We start from the raw sequence: 23750 nt of genomic DNA, 5'->3' as shown, positions 1-23750 counted from the left end.
GTGCACATTAGACAGATGTATCTTTTAGTGTGAATGACTAAATAGATATGTCTACTTGAAATGGATGTTGTGGTCTATGAAGTCTCATGTGCTATTTTAGCCTATGTATATAAGAAACTCTCAAACTCTCTCTCTCTCTCTCTCTCTCTCTCTCGCGTACACACACACACGCACACATAGTTCTTGCGTGTACGTGTCTTCTCCGCCGCGGTTGACTTTGGCATAGGTAACTCTAACTCAGTTTTAAACTTACTGAGACTCTGAAATATTCCCTACTTGATGCTCACGTTACCCACCATGTGATGCATCAAAAATTCTCATGTACAAGATTTGGACACTAGCTTGTCCGTAGTGCAAGTCAAGGAACATGAGAACATTAACTGTCCAAAGCATGATCCATAAGGTGTTGAATGCTAGGAGACTTCTGTTTTAAGCAATAGTGTTGAATTTCTTTGGGTCAAGGTAGGATATGTACAATGTATGGATCATTGACATACAGAACATACGGTACGTGGATCCTTACGTATGTGCGCACAAATGTACGTTGAAAGAATATATTACCATATCATTGCACATATTTGATCACTAATTACTCTTGGAAGCTTAGTAAATGACCAATTTATAGTGCAGATCTAATAAACTTGTATGTATAGAATAGACATAAGACATCTGGCTCATTTGACTCTTGAGTAATAACTTCACATCAAGGATCGTTTTGTAATTTGTGATCTTGTATGATTGTTATTTGTGATCATTGGATGTATCATGTTTTTATGGAATTTGGTATTTTTATGAGACTAAGATTTATGTCTCGTGTCATATGGATTCTAGTGTTGATGTTTTCCATAGTTTCAAAATAATGATATGGAGTCTTGTATGACATCCATTGTGTAATCTGAAGGTTTTGGAGTTTTTTGTTGCTATATGTAATAGTTTAGGGTCAGTTGAACCTCGTAGTGGTTGTTTAATTCCAATTCTTTAATCTTGGATGTCTCAAGTGGTCTACAATTTCGTATAATCTTACAAAAGACTCAAACTTTATATTTATGGCAATCTTGGATTCGGTTTTTAACATTTGTACAATGATACTTATGAACCTACCACAAATTTTCTAAAATATTGTAGATTGTAGGATTTTTTTAGAAACGTACAAATTTTACATACCTAATACCATTCAGTACTACGTACGGATTACTGCGTATCTTTCCACCTTGCTTTGGGTAGACCGCAATAGTGTCTCTCCCTATGTTCCTTGAGAGACATCTTCCAAGAAGCTACAAGTAGGAAAGTATTTCAAAATCACTAGCGATAAGTAGACAAAGTATCTTCCTCTTTCATTGTCAGGTGGTTCCATGGCATCGAGACACTAGCTTCTTACTGGGCTGTCAACCAAATAGATGAAAATAATCTTTTGAACTTAGACCCAGTTACGGGGTGCTTTTCGTGTAGTAAAAGCATTGACCACCACACTTGTGCATTCCCTTTGAGGTGGGATGTTGCTTTGTGAACCTTGGAAGCTTTTTCAAAGTATCCCAATGCCTCCCGAAAAGGCACTGTCAAGCAGTAAAGTGATGAATAAGGATAAAGCTCAATGAGTATCATTGTGCCCTGAGAAAGTATCAAACTTGATGTTCTGGCCACCATTTTTAAATTCCTTCTTACCCTTTTGAGGTTCCAAATTGTGTTACTTTGTCTTTTGGATCAAGTGATTTTTCTAACTTCCCAAAGTCGTCAAAATTATGCGAGGATCTGCCATTTGAACTGGTAGAAGTAATAGAATTTCCTCCTCTGAATAGCTTGATTGTTTTCGAGATTTGCTTTTTTGATAGTTTTTCTTGATCTCTTCTGGTCTTCTTCACTAGAATTGGAGCTGGAATTAGGACTAGAGTTGTCATCAAAGTGAACGTATGGACCATTTTTCTGTTGAGATCCATACTCCGCAAGCTATGTGAAAGTGGATTTTCAACCCAAACAATCAAGAAAGGCTTAAAATTTTCTCCTTGGCAAGAACGCTTTTGGCGCTTGTTCAACTTACTGACTTTGTGCTCCACTATTTTCTCGAATTCTTCTTTGGTGAAAAGCTTTTTTCCGTTTTCGTATAAGCTTTGACGTTGATTGCGGACTTGAGGTTAGGGTTTTCACCATCTCTCGTAAACTTCAATTAGTGGTTGATCTCGGGTGTGTTTCGCTTAAAAACGACCTTTTAAATACTTGAGAAGCTGATTGGCACAATATTTAATTTGGATTTACTGTCGTTAAATCTACCAAATTTGTATCTATGTTAGTCTTGTCAAGTTGAGCATCTAACTCATCTTCCTTAGAATCCATCTTTGCGAAATCCTTCTTGAATTTCACAGAGAAGTCAGCCCATGTCGTAGGCTTCTCTATCATGTCGCGCATGCGCAAATAGAAAGGAATCGTGTGAATCCTCCGTTCATCATGCTCCCCAGAGAAATTGGTGGTTTTGTATGGAATCCCAGCAGCAAGACCACCTTGTGAGCACTTAAAAGCAACAATCTCTTGCAATTGCTGGAGATGGGTATTGTTCCTGGAACTATGCACAGTCGTCGACTGAGATGTATTTTCGAGAGCAGCAAGACGGGCATTAAACCCTTGTACGGCCCCTTCGAGAGAGGACAAGCGAATGTTCAGACAAGGGAATGTTCGTCTGAACATTTGCGTTTTCCAGAGCGGATATATGTCGGACGAGGCTTTGGAAAGTACCCGTGATCTATGTGTGTATCGTGAATGGAATTTGAATGTTACTTGGTGCTTCTTCATGTTGTGCATCTGAGTTGGAGGAATCCATGGCAAAATCCGGCGAAGAACTGGAAATTTCACGTAAAAACGGGCCTTTGCTTCACTTTTTGGTCGTGAAAAGTCGAACTTTGGGAAGCTCGGCGTGAGTGTTGGAGGTGGGTAGGTGGTGGAAGCTTTGAGAGAAGCGGGGAGCTAAAAAAAAAAGAGTTTCAGTAAGTTTATGCAAGTCTTTGTAAGTGACTTTTAATAAAGTCAGGTTTCATACCTAATTCAAAAAAGTCCTGGCCATATAAACTCACTTTACTCTACATACAGGCATAATCAATCAAAATCCCCTATCTTTCGTGATTACCCCGGTAGATTCCTCTGCCCTAGTCCACGTCAACTTACCCTTCTTCCCCCAACACACGCCGGCATACCCATGGCCCTGTGTGCCCAGCGTAGCCTAGCCCTTCCTGCGCCCTTGTCTCTCGTGCCTGCAAGCCACCCCACCTATGTGTCCTTCCCTTCCGCCACCTCCCACATGCTCATCGCAGGACTGCACATATATATATATATATATATATTTTATGTATGTATGTATAGAGATAGAGATAGAGAGAGAGAGAGAGAGAGAGAGGAAGAAGAAGAAGAAGAAGTAGGAAACTATCCCAAGAGACCTTAAAGATCTATCCGACGAGGAGAGTTGAACTCAAGACCTGTTATTCAAGTGGGAAATGGCATAACCAATCTACCACACTTGGGTGATAGAAAGGTTATACCACTTCCCTCTTCTTGTGTGTGTGTGTGAGAGAGAGAGAGAGAGAGAGAGAGAGAGAGAGAGAGAGAGAGAGAGAGTCACAAATTGCTGACGTGTCAAAGCCTAAAGAATGGGGCCAACTTACATATGCCGGCTGAGGGGCCTAAACCCTAAGAAGAACAAGTAGCAGAAAAAGAAGAAGTCCTACCAACTTATGGGGACCCCGTCCGATGGGGCCCCAGTGACATAAAGGGATTAAAATAAAGCAGGACCCGCACACACACAAAAATTGATGACGTGGCAGATTTCTGAAAATTACGCTGACATGATGACGTGGCAGGTTGTACGGATTTGCGCGTTTTGCATTGGCTGATGACGTTGCAGGTTGTACGGATTTTCATAAATTGTGCTGGCAGCTTTTTGGCTTTGCTTTTGGACCAGAAGCTTTTGAGTTTCGAAGGCTTTTTACTGTAACTGCTTTTCAAGCCAAGGGCCTTTAAATATGAGGTTAGGGCTCATTATCTGGCATGCTTCCTGGAGAAGGTGCAGAGTCTGGAGTACTAGCTTATACTGTGTTGATGCAATATAAAGAAATACCGAAAGGGGCGCCAAGGTTTGGGGCCAATACTCTCTGGGGTGAAATTCCGCCACTCCGTGTTGCGTGTTCTCTCTCTCTCTCTCTCTCTCTCTCAGTTCAGTTGTTATTGAAGTGTGAAAAGTTTGTTCAGTCTGTTCTTTTCTATTGGCACGTGGTGCCCGTCTTGTGACAGTGGTATGAGAACATCAAGCGTGGGCTTTTCTGAAAGCATACTGGTCCTACAAAAGAACAGACAGAGCTATTGGAATTTTATTTGAGGGATCTTTGCCCTCCAACCTGGACTTATTAGCCACTCCTACCCTTACTTCATCGCGCATCGAGCGCGCTCCCGTCTTCACTGCTCATGTCTTATAGGGCATAAGCCATAAAGATCACTTACAAGAGAAGGATCTAGACTTGTTTCGAGTCACTGTTTTTCTCAGAAGCAGTGCCATGCAGATGTTGATGTCTATAGCTACCAAGCCGCACACTTCCAAGGACTTGGCAAGCTTTCAAGAAATTTTTTGCCCGATAGTTATAAAGTTTTTGACATCTTCCTTCGGAGTGTAACTTCTGGCAAAGTGGGGTATCTTGAAATGCTTGCCATGGAAACCCTAGCAGATTATATCTTGAAATTTCTTGACATCTCTCTGTAGATGTTTCTTCTTGAATTGATAACCTTGGAGGCTAGGTGCGATTGCTATGTCTTGGGACTACCATCGCCGCTAGACGAACACTGTCTGTCCAAGAGCTGATGGACCATGGTGTGGTTCTCTACGACCTTATGGAAGGAACCTAACTCTAATTTTTGATGTAGGTTTTAGGATGGAAAGTTAGTCGACTTTTCGAGCTCGACTGATGCCGAGATTGCTTTTTAAGTTTAAGTTCTGTTTGAACTTGTTTGATGATCCTGTTTGGAATCTGTTTGAAATGGACGGTATCTGTTTTGAACCTGTTTTGGTGCCGATTTTAATTGTTTGACTCTAGTTTGATGGTGGTTTCAATGATTGGTGATTTTACTCCCGGGTGGAGAAGTGAGAAATACTGTTTTGGTATTGTTTGAACCTCAGAACGACGCAGGTTGATGCCTGGGGAGCGTTTCGTTGTATGTTTGAAAAATTCCAAACGGCGCAGGCCAATGCTTGGGGAGCATTTGGTTGTATGCTTGTAAAATATTGTTGTTGTGACTCCCGGCCCGGACCTGGATGGTTATGCGGGAGGAGTATTAAGAAGTCTGAGCAGTGGTTACTCTCAACACCTCCAAACGACGCAGGGTGCGGTCTGTGTAACCGGCCTGTTCAATCCAAAAAGGGCGGTAGACTTTACTTTAAACCTTGATTTAGCTTTCACCCATTATTAGTCGTCTATTTTACCTGTACTTTCAAGACACAACAAAGGGGAGAGGGATACAGGCTGCTAGATTGCACCTGTATGAGTAGACGGACACTAGATTGGCCCCTAACTTAGGCGCCCCTTTCGGTATTTCTTTATTATTCAAAAGAGGGAATAAACGCTGTGGTTCCTACAAGCTGCCCCGCACAAACTCGGCTGAATTTCCACTGTTCCAGCCCGATTTCGGCAGCATAACTGTACTAGAACCCTTCACGGTCAGTATTCCCACGCATTGACCGACTTTCCCGACGCATACGGGCACTTTGCAAAACCTGGCGAGAATCTGCAGCACGCTGAATTCTCTGTTTTCAGCCCTGAAAATGCGCCAGATCACCTGTACAGCGGTCCCCTTGCGTCCCCGAACCTCCTGGGGGTATTAGGGTCCGTTTAGGGCCAAAACCCTAAACCTGCAAAAATACACAGCAGGCTGTAATTCACTGTTTCGGGCTCCGTTCCGCGTGCCGGTCGCATCCCTAGCAAGTCCTCGAGCTCCCGCACCTGTAGGGCTACTTGCCCTTTGAATCGGACGAGATTTCTGGCGTGAAACCTCTCCGAATTCACCTGTACCTGCGGGGGGATTAGCCGCTAGCTAATCCAGTACCTGTGCAAGAGGCTCTTGCCTCGGCAATCGCGCATGAACCCACACAACTGTACATTGGTCAAATGAAGAGCCCACTAGAGGGGCATAACATACTGCCAAAGGGGAGAGAGAGGGCAGTGCGTAGCGTGCAGGGCATCACTCCTGGCACCGCACTGTGCATAAGAGGGAAAGCAAGCACTCCATAGCTCTTAACCTGTGACAAAATCAGCAAATGAGCCCTTCTTCCCTTCAAATTCAGCGCCAACTCTCTCTTGCATTAGAAACTGCACCAGAATGTGCCACTTGGCACATTTATAAGCATTTTCCCGTTTCGGGGTTGCCGCCTAAAAATATCCCAACCGGTTGCCCAGTTGACTTCACGGCAGAGTAAGAAAATGTTCCCTTTGTCATTCCGGAGGTAATGACGCCAACACATTTTCAGGTCCCAAAATAGCAGTTCCCTAAATTTTAGGAGATGCTGCCATTGTATCTTTCTAGGTCATCCGACCCTCTTTGTACACTGCGGCCACATCCAAAACTGAAATGTAGCCTCTGTAGCAAAGGATTCCACTTTGGCTAGTCAATGACCCCACTTGGCTAACCATAGTCCTTGTCCAACCTTAGTGCTCTCTTGCCCTTAGGCCTGGACTCCCTTTGGACAGTTCCACACTAGCTATGCAATGCAGGGCAGTTAGATTTCCCGAGGGGTGTTTCCAAAAAGTGAAAGTAAATAGATAATAAGAAAGAAATCAACAAAAAGGATAGATAGTAGTCACACACTGGTGACATACCCCCCTCTGTGGGACATGACTCTCTTCCATAACTTTGCGTCGCAATGGCTATGTGACACACAATCTGCCATGCATCATCATGAACCCGTCTTTAAGAAGATAGTGTTCATGACGTTGTCCATCCATTAGTTGCTCGAAGACCCTTGCAAAATCTTCATCATTTGCATACTGTTCTCTCATATCATCAAGTTCATGATGATAAGGAATCGACACAGCTGAAATTTGTGGCTTCCTTGACAAGGCATCAGCCACAACGTTCTTCTTGCCTTCCACATGCACAATCTGAAAATGGAACATGGACAAGATATTTGCCCATCGCATATGCTTCTCAGATAACTTTGTCTGTGTCAAGAAGTATCGCAAGGTCTGATGGTCCGTTTGGACAACAAAGTCTGCACCTAGCAGGTAGTGTTTCCAACTTAAGAGCGCATGAATCACAGCCAGTAACTCTTTCTCATAGACCTGCATGGTCATCTCTGGCCCTTGCAAAATTCTGCTCTCATAGGCTACTACCCTGCCATCTTGCATTAGCACAGCACCAATGCTACTACCGCAGGCGTCGCACTGGACCACAAATGACTTCCTAAGATCTGGCAACACAATGACTGGATCTGAAGTCATCTTTTCCTTTAAGAGATTAAAAGCTGAAATCTCTTTCTGTGTCCATCTAAAGGTGACTGCCTTCTTTTGAAGAGCATGTAAAGGTGAAGCAATCTCAGCGAAATTTCGGATAAACCTTCTGTAATAGGAGCATAGTCTCAAAAAGCTTCGGACATCATGCACCGTCTTCAAATTTGGCCATGACTTGATCGCTTCGACTTTTGCAGGATCCATTCTGACACCGTCCTTTGAGACAATGTGTCCCAGAAAGTGAATCTCTTCCAGAAAAAACTCACTTTTCTTTGCATTGATGAGCAACCTATGACTGCGTAGCTCTTTGAACACAATGGCCAAGTGATGCCTATGCTCCTCTTCATTCTTTGAATAGACTATCATGTCATCAAAGAACGTACCAACAAACTGCTGGTGTGGACGGAAAATTCTGTCCATCATCCTATTAAACGTAGCAGGAGTATTTGTGAGACCAAAGGGCATCACTAAAAATTCGTAAAGGCCAAACGTTGTTCTAAAAGCAGTCTTGTGCACATCCTCTGATCTAATGCGGATCTGATGATACCCACTCTTTAGATCTATCCTGCTAAACATAGCTGCTCCTTCTAATTTGTCCATAATATCATCAATTCTAGGTATAGGAAACCTATTCTTGATGGTATTCTTGTTTAGTGCACGGTAGTCGATGCACATACGCCATGAGCCATCCTTTTTCTGCACCAACAACACTGGAGAACAGAATGGAGATGAACTGGGCTGAATCAGCCCCTTTTCTAACAGCTCCTGTACTTGGCCCATTATCTCTTTCTGCTGAGCCGCACTAACCCTGTACGGAGGCTTATTTGGTGGGCTACAGCCTGGCACCAAATCTATCGCATGGTCCTCGGGTCTCTCTGGCGGTAATTGAGACGGTAATGAATCGGAAAAACAGTCACTATACTGTTGTAAAAACATTGACCTTTCTTTATCTAGCACAGATAAATTTGATTCATCACAATCTGACACTTCACGTGCAAAAACCAAGTACGCAGAAAGATGCTTTTTCATTACAGAAGTAATAGCAGAAGCTGATACAATAGGAATAGACTCCCCTTTAAGCTTTACATCCAGAATGTGAGTCTTTCCCCTGCTCTGTACAGTGATCTTTTTGTTGTAGGCATCCATGATTCCCTGTACACGAAATAACCAAGGAATACCTAACAACACATCACATCCATCCAGTGGCATGATGTAAAATTCTTCAGCATCTACATAGGACTGGATATGTAGACGCAACTTTCCAATGATGGGTGTCACAGCCTCTGTATGGCCAGGACATGCCAAACCTGCCTCTGCTGTATACCCCATCTCTTCAGGTCTGATTCCCAACTTTGAAGCCAATTCTGGGGAAATAAAGTTGGCTTTGGCACCTGGATCAAAGAAGATAAGCACTGTTTGATCCCTAACCTTTCCCCATGCTCTGCAAAGCTCACTTGCATCTGAATTTGGCTTGTCGCCCACCATATCTGGCACTAGACCAGCCATGGGCTTCTTTCCTTTCTTGTCTTCCTTGTCTTCAGAATCAGCTGGCCTTTTCTTTGTAGGACAGTTGTAAGCAATGTGGCCAGGCTGCTCACATATAAAGCATTTGTTCTCTGTCCTCAGGACCTTCTTTTGCTCTTCTGACTTGCGAGGAAAACGTCTTTTCCATTTCTTTGCTGGTCCTTTTTCTGATTCAGCCGTAGCTTTGTCTTTCCCTGCGTTGGCTGACTCCTGAGTCCCTTTAGGAGCCTCATTGGGAACGTGCTTCTTGGCTGAATTTTTCTTGCCTGATCCTGCCTTGACGCCAGTGTTAAATTCACAATCTTCTCCCTTGAGCAAACCATTGCCAGTGTTTGCTACCTCGATGAGCTGCGTCAAAGTAGTGACTTTTGTCTTCGTGCAGTACTTTCTCAATCCTTTAGGTAGGCCACAACAGTATTTTTCAATCTGTTCTGTCAATGGCACAAACCTATAGGAAGTTACTGGAAGTAGAGCTTTCCAAAACTTCCGATTGTAATCATCTAGATTTCTGCAAGTGGCAGCATTAAGCTGATGCCATTCTGTCATGACATCTGCTTCAAAGTCATCAGATAACCATGCTGCTGCAAAAATCTGCTTGAAGTAAATCCATGTGGACGGAGCTTGCCCTTGAAGCAATAAAGTTGTCCACCATTGTCCCGCATTCCCTGTCAAGAAAGTGGCTGCCTTGCGGACCTTTGAAGCCTCTGTAAAGTTTCCCCCTGCATAGGCCTTGTCAAACTGCTGGAGGAATGAAAGAGCCTTCTTCCTGTCATCAAACCCTGTAAAGGTCGTGAATGACACTCCTTTGCCACCTTCTTTGTATGGAGTTGGCCTCTCCAGCGGCGTTAAATTGTCATATGGAAGTGACTGAAACATGGGAACACTATTAGGGTTCATCTGTGTTCCTTGGCCGCTATTAACTTGACCTGGAAATGCCATATTTGGCTGCTGATTTGTAATTCCAGCCATACCAAAATTTGCTTGTGGCATCCCAAATTGTCCCTGTGTGCTCTGAAACCCTGGTTGCATACCCATGACACTGTACATGGGGTTAGGCATCATCGTTTGAGCACCCCCAAACACTGTTCCTGGCGTGTAAAACTGATTTCCAGGTGCATGACCAGCCATGCTCTGGAATACGGATCCACCTCCAAAATAGCCAGGGTGTACTGAAGGTGGTGGGAAGACCTGTTGCATAGCCTGTAAGTTGCTTCCCTGCCCATTAGAACCAGCTATAGGCTGCTGAAAGGTGGCGGGTTGAACTGGTACAGCTTGAAAAACTGGCATCTCAGCCACCTGTTCTTGCACCTTAGGTATACGTTGTGGAGACTGCATGTTCTCCGTCAAGTGTACAGGTGTTTCCATTGACTGTGCGGTATGAATCACCTGTGCTCGAGCCTTAACAGGCTTTTGAATATGATCCAGTGACCCAACTTGCTGAGACGGAACAGGAGGTTGCAGAAAGGCTAAAAACCTCGGATTCTGCATTACTTGTGTGAACATAGCCACAGCAGTAACCAACTGGGTCCTGAATATATCGTCATCTGTCTGTGGTGGTCTTGACGACTCACCCACTTCATGTGTCTGTTGACCCTGTGAAGAGGAAACCTCTTCAGTCACATCATCTGGTCTGTCAGCCATAATTGCAATTCCCTGTGTCTGGTCTATGATCCCCTGTGTCTTCAAGCCCAAAACTGACCAAGGCTCACTTCTATGGGAAAAAGTGATTTAGTCCCGTCGATGGAACCATGTAACCGGCCTGTTCAATCCAAAAAGGGCGGTAGACTTTACTTTAAACCTTGATTTAGCTTTCACCCATTATTAGTCGTCTATTTTACCTGTACTTTCAAGACACAACAAAGGGGAGAGGGATACAGGCTGCTAGATTGCACCTGTATGAGTAGACGGACACCAGATTGGCCCCTAACTTAGGCGCCCCTTTCGGTATTTCTTTATTATTCAAAAGAGGGAATAAACGCTGTGGTTCCTACAAGCTGCCCCGCACAAACTCGGCTGAATTTCCACTGTTCCAGCCCGATTTCGGCAGCATAACTGTACTAGAACCCTTCACGGTCAGTATTCCCACGCATTGACCGACTTTCCCGACGCATACGGGCACTTTGCAAAACCTGGCGAGAATCTGCAGCACGCTGAATTCTCTGTTTTCAGCCCTGAAAATGCGCCAGATCACCTGTACAGCGGTCCCCTTGCGTCCCCGAACCTCCTGGGGGTATTAGGGTCCGTTTAGGGCCAAAACCCTAAACCTGCAAAAATACACAGCAGGCTGTAATTCACTGTTTCGGGCTCCGTTCCGCGTGCCGGTCGCATCCCTAGCAAGTCCTCGAGCTCCCGCACCTGTAGGGCTACTTGCCCTTTGAATCGGACGAGATTTCTGGCGTGAAACCTCTCCGAATTCACCTGTACCTGCGGGGGGATTAGCCGCTAGCTAATCCAGTACCTGTGCAAGAGGCTCTTGCCTCGGCAATCGCGCATGAACCCACACAACTGTACATTGGTCAAATGAAGAGCCCACTAGAGGGGCATAACATACTGCCAAAGGGGAGAGAGAGGGCAGTGCGTAGCGTGCAGGGCATCACTCCTGGCACCGCACTGTGCATAAGAGGGAAAGCAAGCACTCCATAGCTCTTAACCTGTGACAAAATCAGCAAATGAGCCCTTCTTCCCTTCAAATTCAGCGCCAACTCTCTCTTGCATTAGAAACTGCACCAGAATGTGCCACTTGGCACATTTATAAGCATTTTCCCGTTTCGGGGTTGCCGCCTAAAAATATCCCAACCGGTTGCCCAGTTGACTTCACGGCAGAGTAAGAAAATGTTCCCTTTGTCATTCCGGAGGTAATGACGCCAACACATTTTCAGGTCCCAAAATAGCAGTTCCCTAAATTTTAGGAGATGCTGCCATTGTATCTTTCTAGGTCATCCGACCCTCTTTGTACACTGCGGCCACATCCAAAACTGAAATGTAGCCTCTGTAGCAAAGGATTCCACTTTGGCTAGTCAATGACCCCACTTGGCTAACCATAGTCCTTGTCCAACCTTAGTGCTCTCTTGCCCTTAGGCCTGGACTCCCTTTGGACAGTTCCACACTAGCTATGCAATGCAGGGCAGTTAGATTTCCCGAGGGGTGTTTCCAAAAAGTGAAAGTAAATAGATAATAAGAAAGAAATCAACAAAAAGGATAGATAGTAGTCACACACTGGTGACAGTCTGGGGGGCGTTGGTTGTAAAAAGCCTCTATATCTCTTGGCCCCGACCTTTTTAGGTTATGCGGGAGGAGTGATGAGGGAGTCGTTGAATATCTCCGAGCCCGGACCTTGTTAGGTTATGCGGGAGGAGTGTTCATCAGTGGCTCTATGTTTCTATGTCTCGTAACATGCATTTGTGAGCAGTTGTGTTGCATTGTGATGTGCCAACTACTGAATATTCCTACTTGGATGAGATTTTATGGGTATGTAAATTTAGTGCATCAAGACACTTGTGGAAGATCAATACGGTCTGGGTGTGATGGCTAATTTTACTACTCCGGAATATCAAGAGTTCCGATCTGGACGAAAGGAGAAGCTAACTCCTTGATCAAAAGAGTAGAAAGGAGAAGCTAACTCTTTGATCAAAACAGCCGAAAGGAGAAGCTAACTCCTGGATCAAAAGAGCATAAAGGAGAAGCTAACTCCTTAAGAAGAACAAGTAGCAGAAGAAGAAGTCTTACCAACTTATGGGGACCCCGTCCGATGGGACCCCAACGACATAAAGGGATTAAAATAAAGCAGGACCCGCACACACGCAAAAATTGATGACGTGGCAGATTTTTGAAAATTGCGCTGACATGATGACGTGGCAGACTGTACGGATTTTCGCGTTTTGCGCTGGTTGATGACGTGGCAGGTTTTACGGATTTCCATAAATTGTGTTGGCAACTTTTTGGCTTTGCTTTTGGACCAGAAGCTTTTGAGTTTTAAAGGCTTTTTACTGTAACTGCTTTTCAGGCCAAGGGCCTTTAAATATGAGGTTAGGGCTCATTCTCTGGCATGCTTCCTAGACAAGGTGCAGAGTCTGGAGTACCGGCTTGTACTGTGTTGATGCAATATAAAGAAATACCGAAAGGGGCGCCAAGGTTTGGGGCCAATACTCTCTGGGGTGGAATTCCGCCACTCCGTGTCGCGTGTACTCTCTCTCTCTCTCTCTCTCTCTTTCAGTTCAGTTGTTATTGAAGTACTAAAAGTTTGTTCAGTCTGTTCTTTTCTATTGGCACGTGGTGCCCGTCTTGTGACACACACACACACACACACACACAGAGAGAGAGAGAGAGAGAGAGAGAGAGAGAGAGAGAGAGAGAGAGAGAGAGAGAGAGAGAGAGAGAGAGAGAGAGAGAGAGAGAGAGAGAGAGAGAGAGAGAGAGAGAGAGAGAGAGAGAGAGAGAGAGAGAGAGAGAGAGAGAGAGAGAGAGAGAGAGAGAGAGAGAGAGAGAGAGAGAGAGAGAGAGAGAGAGAGAGAGAGAGAGAGCCCTTGGGCGTCCTCTTTTGCAGGCGAACACAGAGAGAGAGAGAGAGAGAGAGAGAGAGAGAGAGAGAGAGAGAGAGAGAGAGAGAGAGAGAGAGAGAGAGAGAGAGAGAGAGAGAGAGAGAGAGAGAGAGAGAGAGCGGGGTTCTTCTACATAGAGAGAAAGGGAGACGGAGAGAAAGAGAGAGCCTTTAGTACTATACGTCTGTTCAATTGAGACGGTGAGAGGGGCCTTGAGCGCAATATAAGAGACCTCGAAGTCGGTTAATTACAGTGCCGACTCGCTGCCACAAAAGAACTCGAGAGAGAGAACGAGATAATTCCACATTCTTCCACCGCGAAAAACCTCCACTATTCTTTCCATTTAAAAGACGGCATATAAGTTTGATTCGGAATTTATTGATTTTTCAAGAGACCATAGCACATTAAAAAAAGCAAATCACTTAGGTTGATTTTTGCGAAGGCAGTGTCAACTTGCAATTGACGCGTGGAGGCGTAGAGAGAAGAATTTTAGCTTGTGGACTCTTGCCAGGCACATGATGTTTTTGCCCACGTTGGAGCCAACTTATGCCAAATAATCCTCCACGTTGGAGGCCAGCAAAGCGAGTGTTCTCTCTCCTTTGCAAATTCTCAACGCTTTGAGAGAGTGACTCTTTTTGCAGATTCACAACGCTTTGAGAGAGATAACTCTCTCTCTCTCTCTCTCTCTCTCTCTCTCTCTCTCTCTCTCTCTTTGTGCTTCACACATGAACACAAAGAGACCAAAAAGTATTGTGTGCTGAAATTTAATTGTAAATCAGCAAATTAATAAGTAATTTTCTGATTTTCATCGAAAATCAGCAAAATTAATCAGAAAGCTCCCAATTTTTAGTAAAATTAAATAAATATATAAGTAAAAATCTGATTTTTGTCAAAAAATAAGTAAAAATCAGTGACGTATCATCTACACACAAGCTCACGAGAAGTAAAATAGACAATTTCAGTAATTAGTCATTAAAAACTGCGCGAAATTGAGGTTATCCGACTCGAACCAATCCTTAGGTATGCAGGTGGTCCGTCGTGCAGCCAAGCCGGTTCTGATACCTTGAAACGGACTCTCGGAGAGGATCTCTCGGCTACAGGGACCGCCTATAGACACGCGTCGGACAAACCGCGCGACCATAGCCACCATCCGGCAACACCCCCATGCTGGGCTAGCGTTTGAGGACATAGTCGTGCACTTGTAAGACCGAGCGTCCCATACCACCCGGCCTCACCTCCTCGAGATGACCTCATGCACTCCTAGCCTCATGGGCTAACCACTGGCACCCTGCCAGTGAGGGTCGATAACTACAAATGAGGCCTTGACCTCCACGTTCGCACGGACACCGGACACCCATCCCGATCGTGTCTTAGCCAGATCCCCTCTCCTGTAATAAGCGGGACATAACACTTACGCAAAATTGTAGAGTCTTTCGATTAGAACTCGACCTTTTGATAAATATACAACAACTTTCAAAGAAGCACTCACCTTCTGCAAGGTGGATTCCGTGCATGCTGTGCACATGTACCTACTTGGTTTGTTTCACAAATTGTTGATGTGTCAAGCCACTAAAAAACGGAGCCAACCTGCAGATCTCGGCCGAGGTGCCTAAACCCTAGAAGCAGCAGAAGAAGAAGTTTTCACCAACTTACAAGTCTTGCCGAGTGGCCTATTTTTAAACAGAAGGTCCTACCAACTTATGGGACCCCGTCCATTGGGGCCCAAGGAACTAGAATCAGACCCCACAAAAGGACCAATGTAAAAATATGATGACGTGGCAGCTGTACGGATGCCCCATAAATTTCATTGGCATGCTGACGTGGCAGTACAGATTTTCGTGAAACGCGTTGACAACTTTTGGGGCTCAATGCGTTTGGACTATATGCTTTTGAGTTTATAGCTTTTCATGTAAACTGCTTTTGAGAGGCCAAGGGCCTTAAAATATAAGCCAAGGGCTCATTCTCTGGCATGCTCCCACATGGAGGTGCAGAGGATGGAGTATGGGCGTTGACTTAGTTCAAGCAATATAAAGAATTACTGAAAGGGGCGCTAACCTTTGGGGCCAGTGCTCTCTTTGGGTGGAACTTCGCCACTCTCCGTCTCATGTATCGTGCATCTCTTTCAGTTTAGTTGTTATTTGAAGTGCTTAAAGTTGTTCAATTTGTTCTTTCCGTTGGCACGTGGTGCCCATCCCCGTTACAGTGGTATCAAAGCTTCAGGCGAGTGCTTTGGGGCTAGTGCTCTCTTTGGATGAAATTCCGCCACTCCCCGTCTCATGATCGTGTATCTCTTTCAGTTCAATTGTTATTTGAAGTGCTTAAAGTTGTTCAATCTGGTCTTTCTGTTGGCATGTGGTGCCCATCCCCGTTACAGTGATATCAAAGCTTCAGGCGTGTGGTCCTACCAAAGAGCAGATAGAGTAAGATGGCGCTTCCAAGTTTCAGAGGGAACTATATCAAAAAATCTTCGTGTCCCGACCCCGAACATATCAGCCACTCCCACCCTTACTCCATCGCTCATCGGGCGCGTTCCCGTTTGCATCGCTCTATCTTACGGGGCATAAGCCATAAAGGTCACTTGCAAGACAAGTATCAAAGATTTTTCGTGTCACAAATTGCTGACGTGTCAAGCCACTGAAGAACAGAGCCAACCTACAGGGTCCCGGCCTAGGGGCCTAAACCCTTTGAAGCAGAAGCAGTAGAAGAAGAAGAAGTGGCAGAAGTTCCCACCAACTTATGGGAACCCATCCGATGGGGCCCAAGTGACATAAAGGCATCAAAATACAGCAAGCCCACACACACACGCACGGAGAAGATGACGTGGCAGCTGTACGGATTCTCGGAATTTGGTCCGACATGATGATGTGGCAATTATACAGAGTTTTGTAATTCGTGCTGAGATGATGACGTGGCCGGATTTCCGCAAAATGCGCTTGCAGGTTTTTGGCGCTAGTGCTTTTGGGGCCAGATGATTTTGAGTTTGCAGCTTTTCTTGTAAATTGCTTTTCAAGGCCAAGGGTCTTTAAATATGTCACACATCTAACCCTATATGCATGTGGACAAGCTATCTCAGGTCTAGGGTTCAGGTTAGCCTAGGAAGTGTTTTGGCACCTTTGTGAGGGTGTGCGCAGGTTGTGCATGTCCAGGCACTTAGAGTAGTTGCATATCCTCTGATTGTACAACCAATACCACCTAGCATATGCATTGTCCAAGTAGCATGTCCAATTCTGGTCAGTTTGGGGCTAGAACATTTTACAAGTAATTTGACATTTTATTTATTTTATGGCACCATTTTCCAGGGTCATGGGGCTTTAGGGGAGCTTGCTCGACCCAGCTTGAGATTCCTATACAAGGAGAGGTGGGACGCTCAATTTCGAGCAGAAGAGTAGGAGGAGTTCCAGGATCTTGCAGTGCATCTTCTCAGCAAGACCGGAAGAGAGCCCTAGCGGTTTCAGTCAGCAAGACTTGCTATGGTTTTTTGTTGCAGATCAGCCCCAACGTTTTCTCCAGCAGATCCACCTAGCATTTGCAATTTTCCACCGCCAGATTCAGCCAGATTAGATCTCACCTACCAGCAGCAGATCCTTGCCGTACTGTCGGATCAGCCAGCGTTTTCAGTTTCAGCCCACTGTTTTCAGGTTTCAGCATCTGTGTTTTCAGCGCATCGTCGTCCTCGCCGACATAGTGTCAGTATTCAACAGCAGATCAGAGGTTCCAGATTTCAGCATTTCAGCCCTAGTGTTTTCAGTTTTCAGCCCGTCCTCATCGTCGTCATCATTGTCGGCAATCCATCGCATCCAGACCATTGTACCAAATTTGTGCAATCTATAGCATAGACCTCTCTCGCTATAGAGAGGAGGGCCCTTGGAGAAGGGTTTGAGAACCTTCTGTTTCGTATTCTCTCTCTCTCTCTCTCTCTCTCTCTCTCTCTCTCAGTCTCAACACTTTCATTCACTTTTGTTTGTGATCATTGCACTCTCTCTCTAAAAGGAAGGTAAGGCTCTCTCTTCCGTAAGTAAAAGGAACCCTTGAGCTCAGTTCGGAGCACTCATCTTGAGCAACAACAATATTCACTTCCGTTGAACCTTACATTAGTTTCAGAGCTTTTTGGCAGTGTTCTGTATCACTCAAGGAAAGAACCACATAAATTTTTTTGCTTGTTGCGGTCGCACGTAACCCAAGTCCACTTGGGCGTGTCGATTCCTAATCGTGTTTTTGAAGAGTGGCAGGTAACCCAAGAAAGAAGGGCTTGTCCAGCCTCCCCTTGTTTCTCTTCACTCATTGAGAGCGGACCGTGCACGCGGCCGGCCAATCTACAAGAAACCTCAAGAACCCTAGTCCATCAAGAATCCAAGTACCCCAGATCTCAGTGTATGGTCATCACCCGAAGCGGAATGGATACTTTGCATGAAGGTGATGAGAGTGGAGTTGGGGAAGAAGTTTTTACACCAGAAGGATTGTTCCCCAATCCTCCCCCATCCCCATCTACACCACGGATTGCACCAAATCCTATGGAGGCTTTGGTCAAGACGATGATGGACATGATGCTACAATAAGAGGCTCAACGTGCTGCCTTGGATCACGACCGTGAAGAAAGAAAAGCAGCCTTGGAGCGTGAGCAAGCGCGTGAAGCTCTACGTATAGTGGCCGAAGAAAAGCGAGCGGCTATGGAATTAGAATGTGAGGTGCAAAGAGACCAAGGCATGTAAGAGTTGGTCCTACAGTGAACAGTAAGATGGATGCTAATGTTATTCATTCTTGGTTGCATCAATTTAATGCTTACTTTGCGACAACTAAGAAAACATGGAATAGTAAAGTTTTGACGGTAGCCATGAATCTTACCGGTGATGCCATTAATTGGTATCAAGCGTGGCAACTTGCAAGAGGCACAGTTGGCCGCGCACCTAGAGAAAGCTGAGGAAGGCGTGTCCCTCTCTTTCAGTTGTGCCGACTTTCAAGACAAGCTCAAGGCGCGGTTTATGCCACCTCAGTACTTAGCGCGGTTGAAAGAAGATTGGTGCAATCTCAAGCAAAACGGTATGCCAGTCATGTTTTTTCTAACCGTGTTTTGCAGCTCGGTATCCAATTACGCAAATCGGATGCGAAGTGTAAAGAGCCTTTATTTTCGGGTTGGACGAGTATATCAAGTTCAATGTCCTTGACCCCATAGATCTCAACAAGGCGGTAGCGATTACTCTCACGCAAGAGATGAAGCACAACAAAGGAAAGTCTTTTGAACAAGTCTTCTCACAATACCTCTCAGACTTCTCAGAACCCACAGAACGGTAAGAATGCTAACTCTTCTAGCCCATCTTTCTCTAATCCTTCGGAAAAGAACTCTCAAAATGAATCTCAGGGTAAAGCTAAAACACTTACTAAACCTAAGCTAACCCCAGATGAAAAAGTTGCACAAGGAATTATAGGAGGATACATAACTCAAAGCACCCACAAATACCACAAGCACTTTAGTGAATCAATCTGATTCTCCACATGTCTCTGTCACACACATTGATGAGTCTCTCTTTAAATGTTATGGTCATGTGAAGGGTCGGTGTTTTTGTCATATTGTTTGATTCTGACAGTATTCATGATGTGATTGGTGACTCTCTTGCAGAAAGAGCCTGCTTGGAGGTTAGCCAGATAACTCCTCTCGAGGTGTCGGGCTTCGCTCCCGGTATGGATTCTCTCATTACACAAGAGTGCCTTGATGTGTTATTCAATGTTCAACAATCTTCTTTCGGTAGAAAATTTATTGTGTCTCCTCTCTCAGGATGGGATATGATTTTGGACATTCGATGGTTTCGTGAACATAACCCTCTCATTGATTGGTAGACAATACGCTCACTCTAAATGCCAAAAGTGGCTCTCCCATGATCATTCGTGGTGAGGAGGGTCTTCATTCTTTACCTCTCATTTCTCATGTGCAGGCAAAGCGTGAATTACGACGAGGAGCACAAGCGGCATTTATTTATGCCTCTCCAGTCACTTAGAGCCTCAAGGCTCCAGACAGGTATTCAGGTTCGTTTACCAAGCATGAGCACCTCTTTTTGCAGGATGATCTTCCACCTTGTCTCCCTCCCGAGCGGCCGGAGGACCATCGCATCGAACTTACGGAGGGGGCACAGCCAGTCAGTAAGGCTCTCTATTGTTTGAACAAGACCCAAGAAGAAGAGTTAGAGCGGCAACTCACGGAGTTGGTGGCCAGAGGATTCATACGCCCTAGTGAAAGTTCTTTTGCTGCTCCTATTTTATTTGTCCGCAAGAAGGATCGTTTGTCTCGTTTGTGTGTTGATTATAGGGCTTTGAACAAGATGACCATCAAGAACAAGTTTCTGATGCCTCGCATTGAGTATATCCTCGATAGGCTCAATGGGGCAAAGGTTTTCAGCAAGGTTGATCTCAAAAGTGGATATCATCAGGTAAGGGCATTCAAAGGCAATATCTACAAGACCGTCTTTCACACAGAGCGAGGGCAATGAGAGTATGTGGTTATGCCTTTTGGATCGACAGGTGTTGTAGGTACATTCAACCGTCTCATGGTAGGCCGTTGTGGCGATATGATTGACGTGTGTGTGTTTATCTTTCTTGATGATATTCTTATTTTCTCTGCATCGTGGGAACGACATGAAAAGGATGTTGAAAAAGTTTTAGCCTGTTTTGATAAGTGTCAGCTGTACATTACAGCTAAGAAGTCTGAGTTTTTTCTCATTGAAGTTACTTATCTGGGTTATATCATTTTTGCAGAAGGTGTCAAGCTAGATCCTGTAAAGGTACAACAGGTTCGTAATTGAGATTTGCCCAAAACTGCATATGATGTGCGTTCTTTTCTTGGTTTATGTCAAGCATATAGTTCGCACATAGAGAATTTTGCACGCATTGCTGCATCCATGACAGATGTTTTGAAAGGGGTGAAAACTCGCCGACAACGCGTGGTTTTACCCGAAGCAGTCGTTGAGGCTTTTTCGGCTCTCAAGGTTGCGGTGACAGAACCGCTGTGTCTCATCCTTGCCTCTTGGGACTACCCCTTTGAGGTATGTACGGATGCGAGCAATGTTGCCATAGGTGCTGTGCTTCAGCAGCATGGCCGTCCAATTGCATTTCTCACTTGGAAGTTAAATAGTGTTGAAAAGGATTATTCAGTTTATATCAAAGAACTTCTGTCTGTTATTTACTCTCTCAAGCATTGGAAGCATCTTCTGTATGGTAGAGAGTTCACTGCTTGCACAGATCATCAAGCCCTCAAGTGGCTCCAGTCTATGTTTGGTGCACATTGGAGTGATCGTCAAGCACAATGGTCACAATTTTTTGAGCAATTTGGTGGTACGATTAAGTATGTGCCTGGTAAAGCTAACCCTGTTGCAGATGCGTTAAGTCGCAAAGGACAGAGCCTGGCTCTCGAGTCAAGATGCAAAGTTTCTATTCAGGGTGTCTCTTTCGACAGCATGAAGAAACAGTATGCAGATATTGAGTTGGTAAGCGATGGTTGCAGGCTTTTGCTTCCCAAGGGCCCAACAACTATCTCATTCGTGAAGATTTGTTGTATTTTTGTCTCTGTCTATGTGTGTTGCCCTCTCTCAGGATAGCTTGTAAGGCTAGTAACTATGGCAGATAATGATTGGTAGCATTCATAATTAATACATTAAATTAAACAAGCTAATTAAAATGACGTAAGCAAGCAAAGTACAAAATAACACAAAATAAGTAGGTTGATAGATGGGATAATTATTTGTACAATGCTTCTTTATTTATAGATGGAGTAATGTATGTAAGTAGTGGAGGTGGCTAATGCTAATGCATCCACATAGGTAGCTATGTTTAATGTGCATGAGGAGCTTTAGGACAAGTGTCTGCTCTATGTGGCACGTTTTCCACTAAATCGTGTGTGAGTAGCACCTTTAAACCTACTTCCATCCTATGCCTATGTGAACAACCCCTTATGGTGCTACTCTCACATTTTAGTGGAAATTGCCCACCTAGTATGCCACATGGAGCAGACACTTGTCCTAAAGCTCCTTATGCACATTACACCTAGCTACCTATGTGGATGCGTTAGCATCTTCCACCACCACCACTGCTTGCATGTATTACTCCATCTATAAATAGAGAAGCATTGTACAAATAATGATCTTATCAATCTACTAATTTTGTATTATCTTGCACTTGAATTGTTTACGTTATTTTTAATTAGCGCATTAACTTAAATATGAATGCAACTAATTACTACCCGCCATAACCAAGCCTTACAAGTGGTATCAGAGCGCAATGTAAGGTTTACTTATCTATTATTAGCTTTCTTTTGATTAATAAAAACATTTTTTTTTTTTTTTGTTGTAAATATCTTTCTTGTCTTCTTTTTTAGGTATCTCATTGTACGCATGATAAGTGGCATAGAAAAGTGAGATTTACAGCAAAGTGTCTTGGTTTTGTCTTTTTATTTAATAAAGTCTTTTTTCTTGTGTGTGTGTGTGTGTGTATCTTCAAGCATTATCCTTGCAATAGAGCTAACCATCGACCCCAACTCATGTGGCTACCCTTCAAAGGGCCGGCATCATCCTCAAGCCACTTCGCCGGCAGCGTCCTCCAATTACTTCCCCAGTCTCACCTGCTCAGTGCTCGGACACCATTGTGTGCACACCTGCTCACAAATCTGAAGGCTCAGTTAGCACCTGCATTATCTTGATCGCCTCGGATCAAGGCTCTAGCACCGTCGTCCCCAAGTGGTGCTGCGCTACCAAATCTGCTGGCCCTCACCAATACATGCTGCCAACAAACCTCAAGAACTGGCTGTTGTCCATTGGCCTCCACAATCAGTGCCTCGGTTCATTGCATACTAGCTGCTGTCGTCTTCACCTACTGGCGACATCCACCTAGGGCTCTCGAGTCTTGCAGATCGTGCTGCCTAATCAGCTCCACACATCATCTCCCACAAGTGTTATTGTTCTTGGTGCTATTAGCCACACCGCTTGCACAACCGTCGACAAATCTCATTAAGAACTTGAAGAGGGCACAACTCGCAAGTCGCGAAGCCCAAGGCTGCAAGGCTTGCCTCGACCATTTGTGATTTTCCTTGAAGTAAAAGGTTCTCTACTCCTGGCCGCTCTCTATCTGAGCATCGAGCATTGTTCTCAAGCTAGTTGATTACCTGCTAGTTGATTGGAGACATTGCGATGCTCTCGAATACGCAAGCCCTCACTGCGTGCGAGACTCGTCATCACTTCCCTTAGACAGCTGCTGGCGATCCCATTTGGCAGGCTATGGTCCTACACACAGCTCGTCATCACTACTCAACTCTGTGCCTATTGCACTCCTCGCCTGCATGCATTGCTTGTTGCCTGCGAGTTTGACACATGTCAAAAATTCCTTCTTCATAATTTGCAAGTTTAATTGTCCGAGCCAAGAGATATAGAAGCCTTCTAAAACCAAACGCCCCAACCTGCATCGTTTAGAGGTGTTGAGAGTAACCACTACTCAGACTTCTTGATACTCCCCACGTAAATAACCACAAGGGTCAGGGCCATTTGTATGTGCAAGCATTCTCAAATAACAATACTCCACCTGGGAGTAAATCACCAATCATTGAAACTAGTATTAAAACCCGAGTCTAAATAATTAAAATCGGCACCAAGACAGGTTTTAAACAGATATTATTCATTTCAAACAAATTTCAAACAGAATCACCAAACAAGTTCTCAAACAAAATTCAAAAAACTGTTAAATAAAACTCAAAAAGAATTCTCGATATCAGTCGAGCTCAAAAAGACGACTGGCTTTCCATCCTCGAACCTGCACAAAAATTAGGGTTAGCTTTCTTTTATAAGGTTGTAACCGACCGCAACATGGTCCATAAGCTTTTAGGTAGACAATGTTCTTGTAGCAATGAAGATAGTCCCAAGATATAGCAATCACATTAATCCTCCAAGGTTATCGGTTCGAGAAGAGACCTCTACTAAGAGATGTCAAAAAATTTCAAGTTAATCTGCTGGGGTTTTTGTGGCAAGCGTTCAGGATACCCCACTCTGCAAGAAGCTGTACTTTGAAGGAAGATGTCAGAGGGGAGATAACTTCGGGCAAAAATTTTCTTGAAAGCTTGCCAAGTCCTTGGAGTGTGCGGCTTGGTAGCTATAGACTTCCACCACTGCATAGCACTGCTTTTGAGAAAAACGGTGGCTTGAAATGTCAAGGGGAGGGCACCACGTGCCAATAGAAAAGAAAGAACAGA

General features: G+C 44.5%; 1 protein-coding gene across 4 annotated transcripts in view; it reads left to right on the top strand.

The window, feature by feature from the left end:
- The window catches only part of LOC147465639 (ultraviolet-B receptor UVR8-like), a 71883-nt gene that overhangs the window by 15344 nt on the left and 32789 nt on the right, over positions 1–23750 (top strand). The window contains exon 3 of one of the 4 annotated variants that reach the window (XM_086521113.1): positions 19146–19205. The exons of the other annotated variants lie outside the window; for them this stretch is intronic. Within the exon in view, the coding sequence (XP_086377239.1) occupies positions 19146–19205 (60 nt within the window). The remainder of the gene's footprint in view (positions 1–19145; positions 19206–23750) is intronic. 4 annotated transcript variants of the gene reach the window in all.

The sequence above is a fragment of the Adiantum capillus-veneris genome, chromosome 1 (assembly GCF_014529385.1).
Source record: "Adiantum capillus-veneris isolate H3 chromosome 1, ASM1452938v2, whole genome shotgun sequence".
Taxonomy (NCBI): domain Eukaryota; kingdom Viridiplantae; phylum Streptophyta; class Polypodiopsida; order Polypodiales; family Pteridaceae; genus Adiantum; species Adiantum capillus-veneris.
This window is presented reverse-complemented; position numbering and strand designations above follow the sequence as displayed.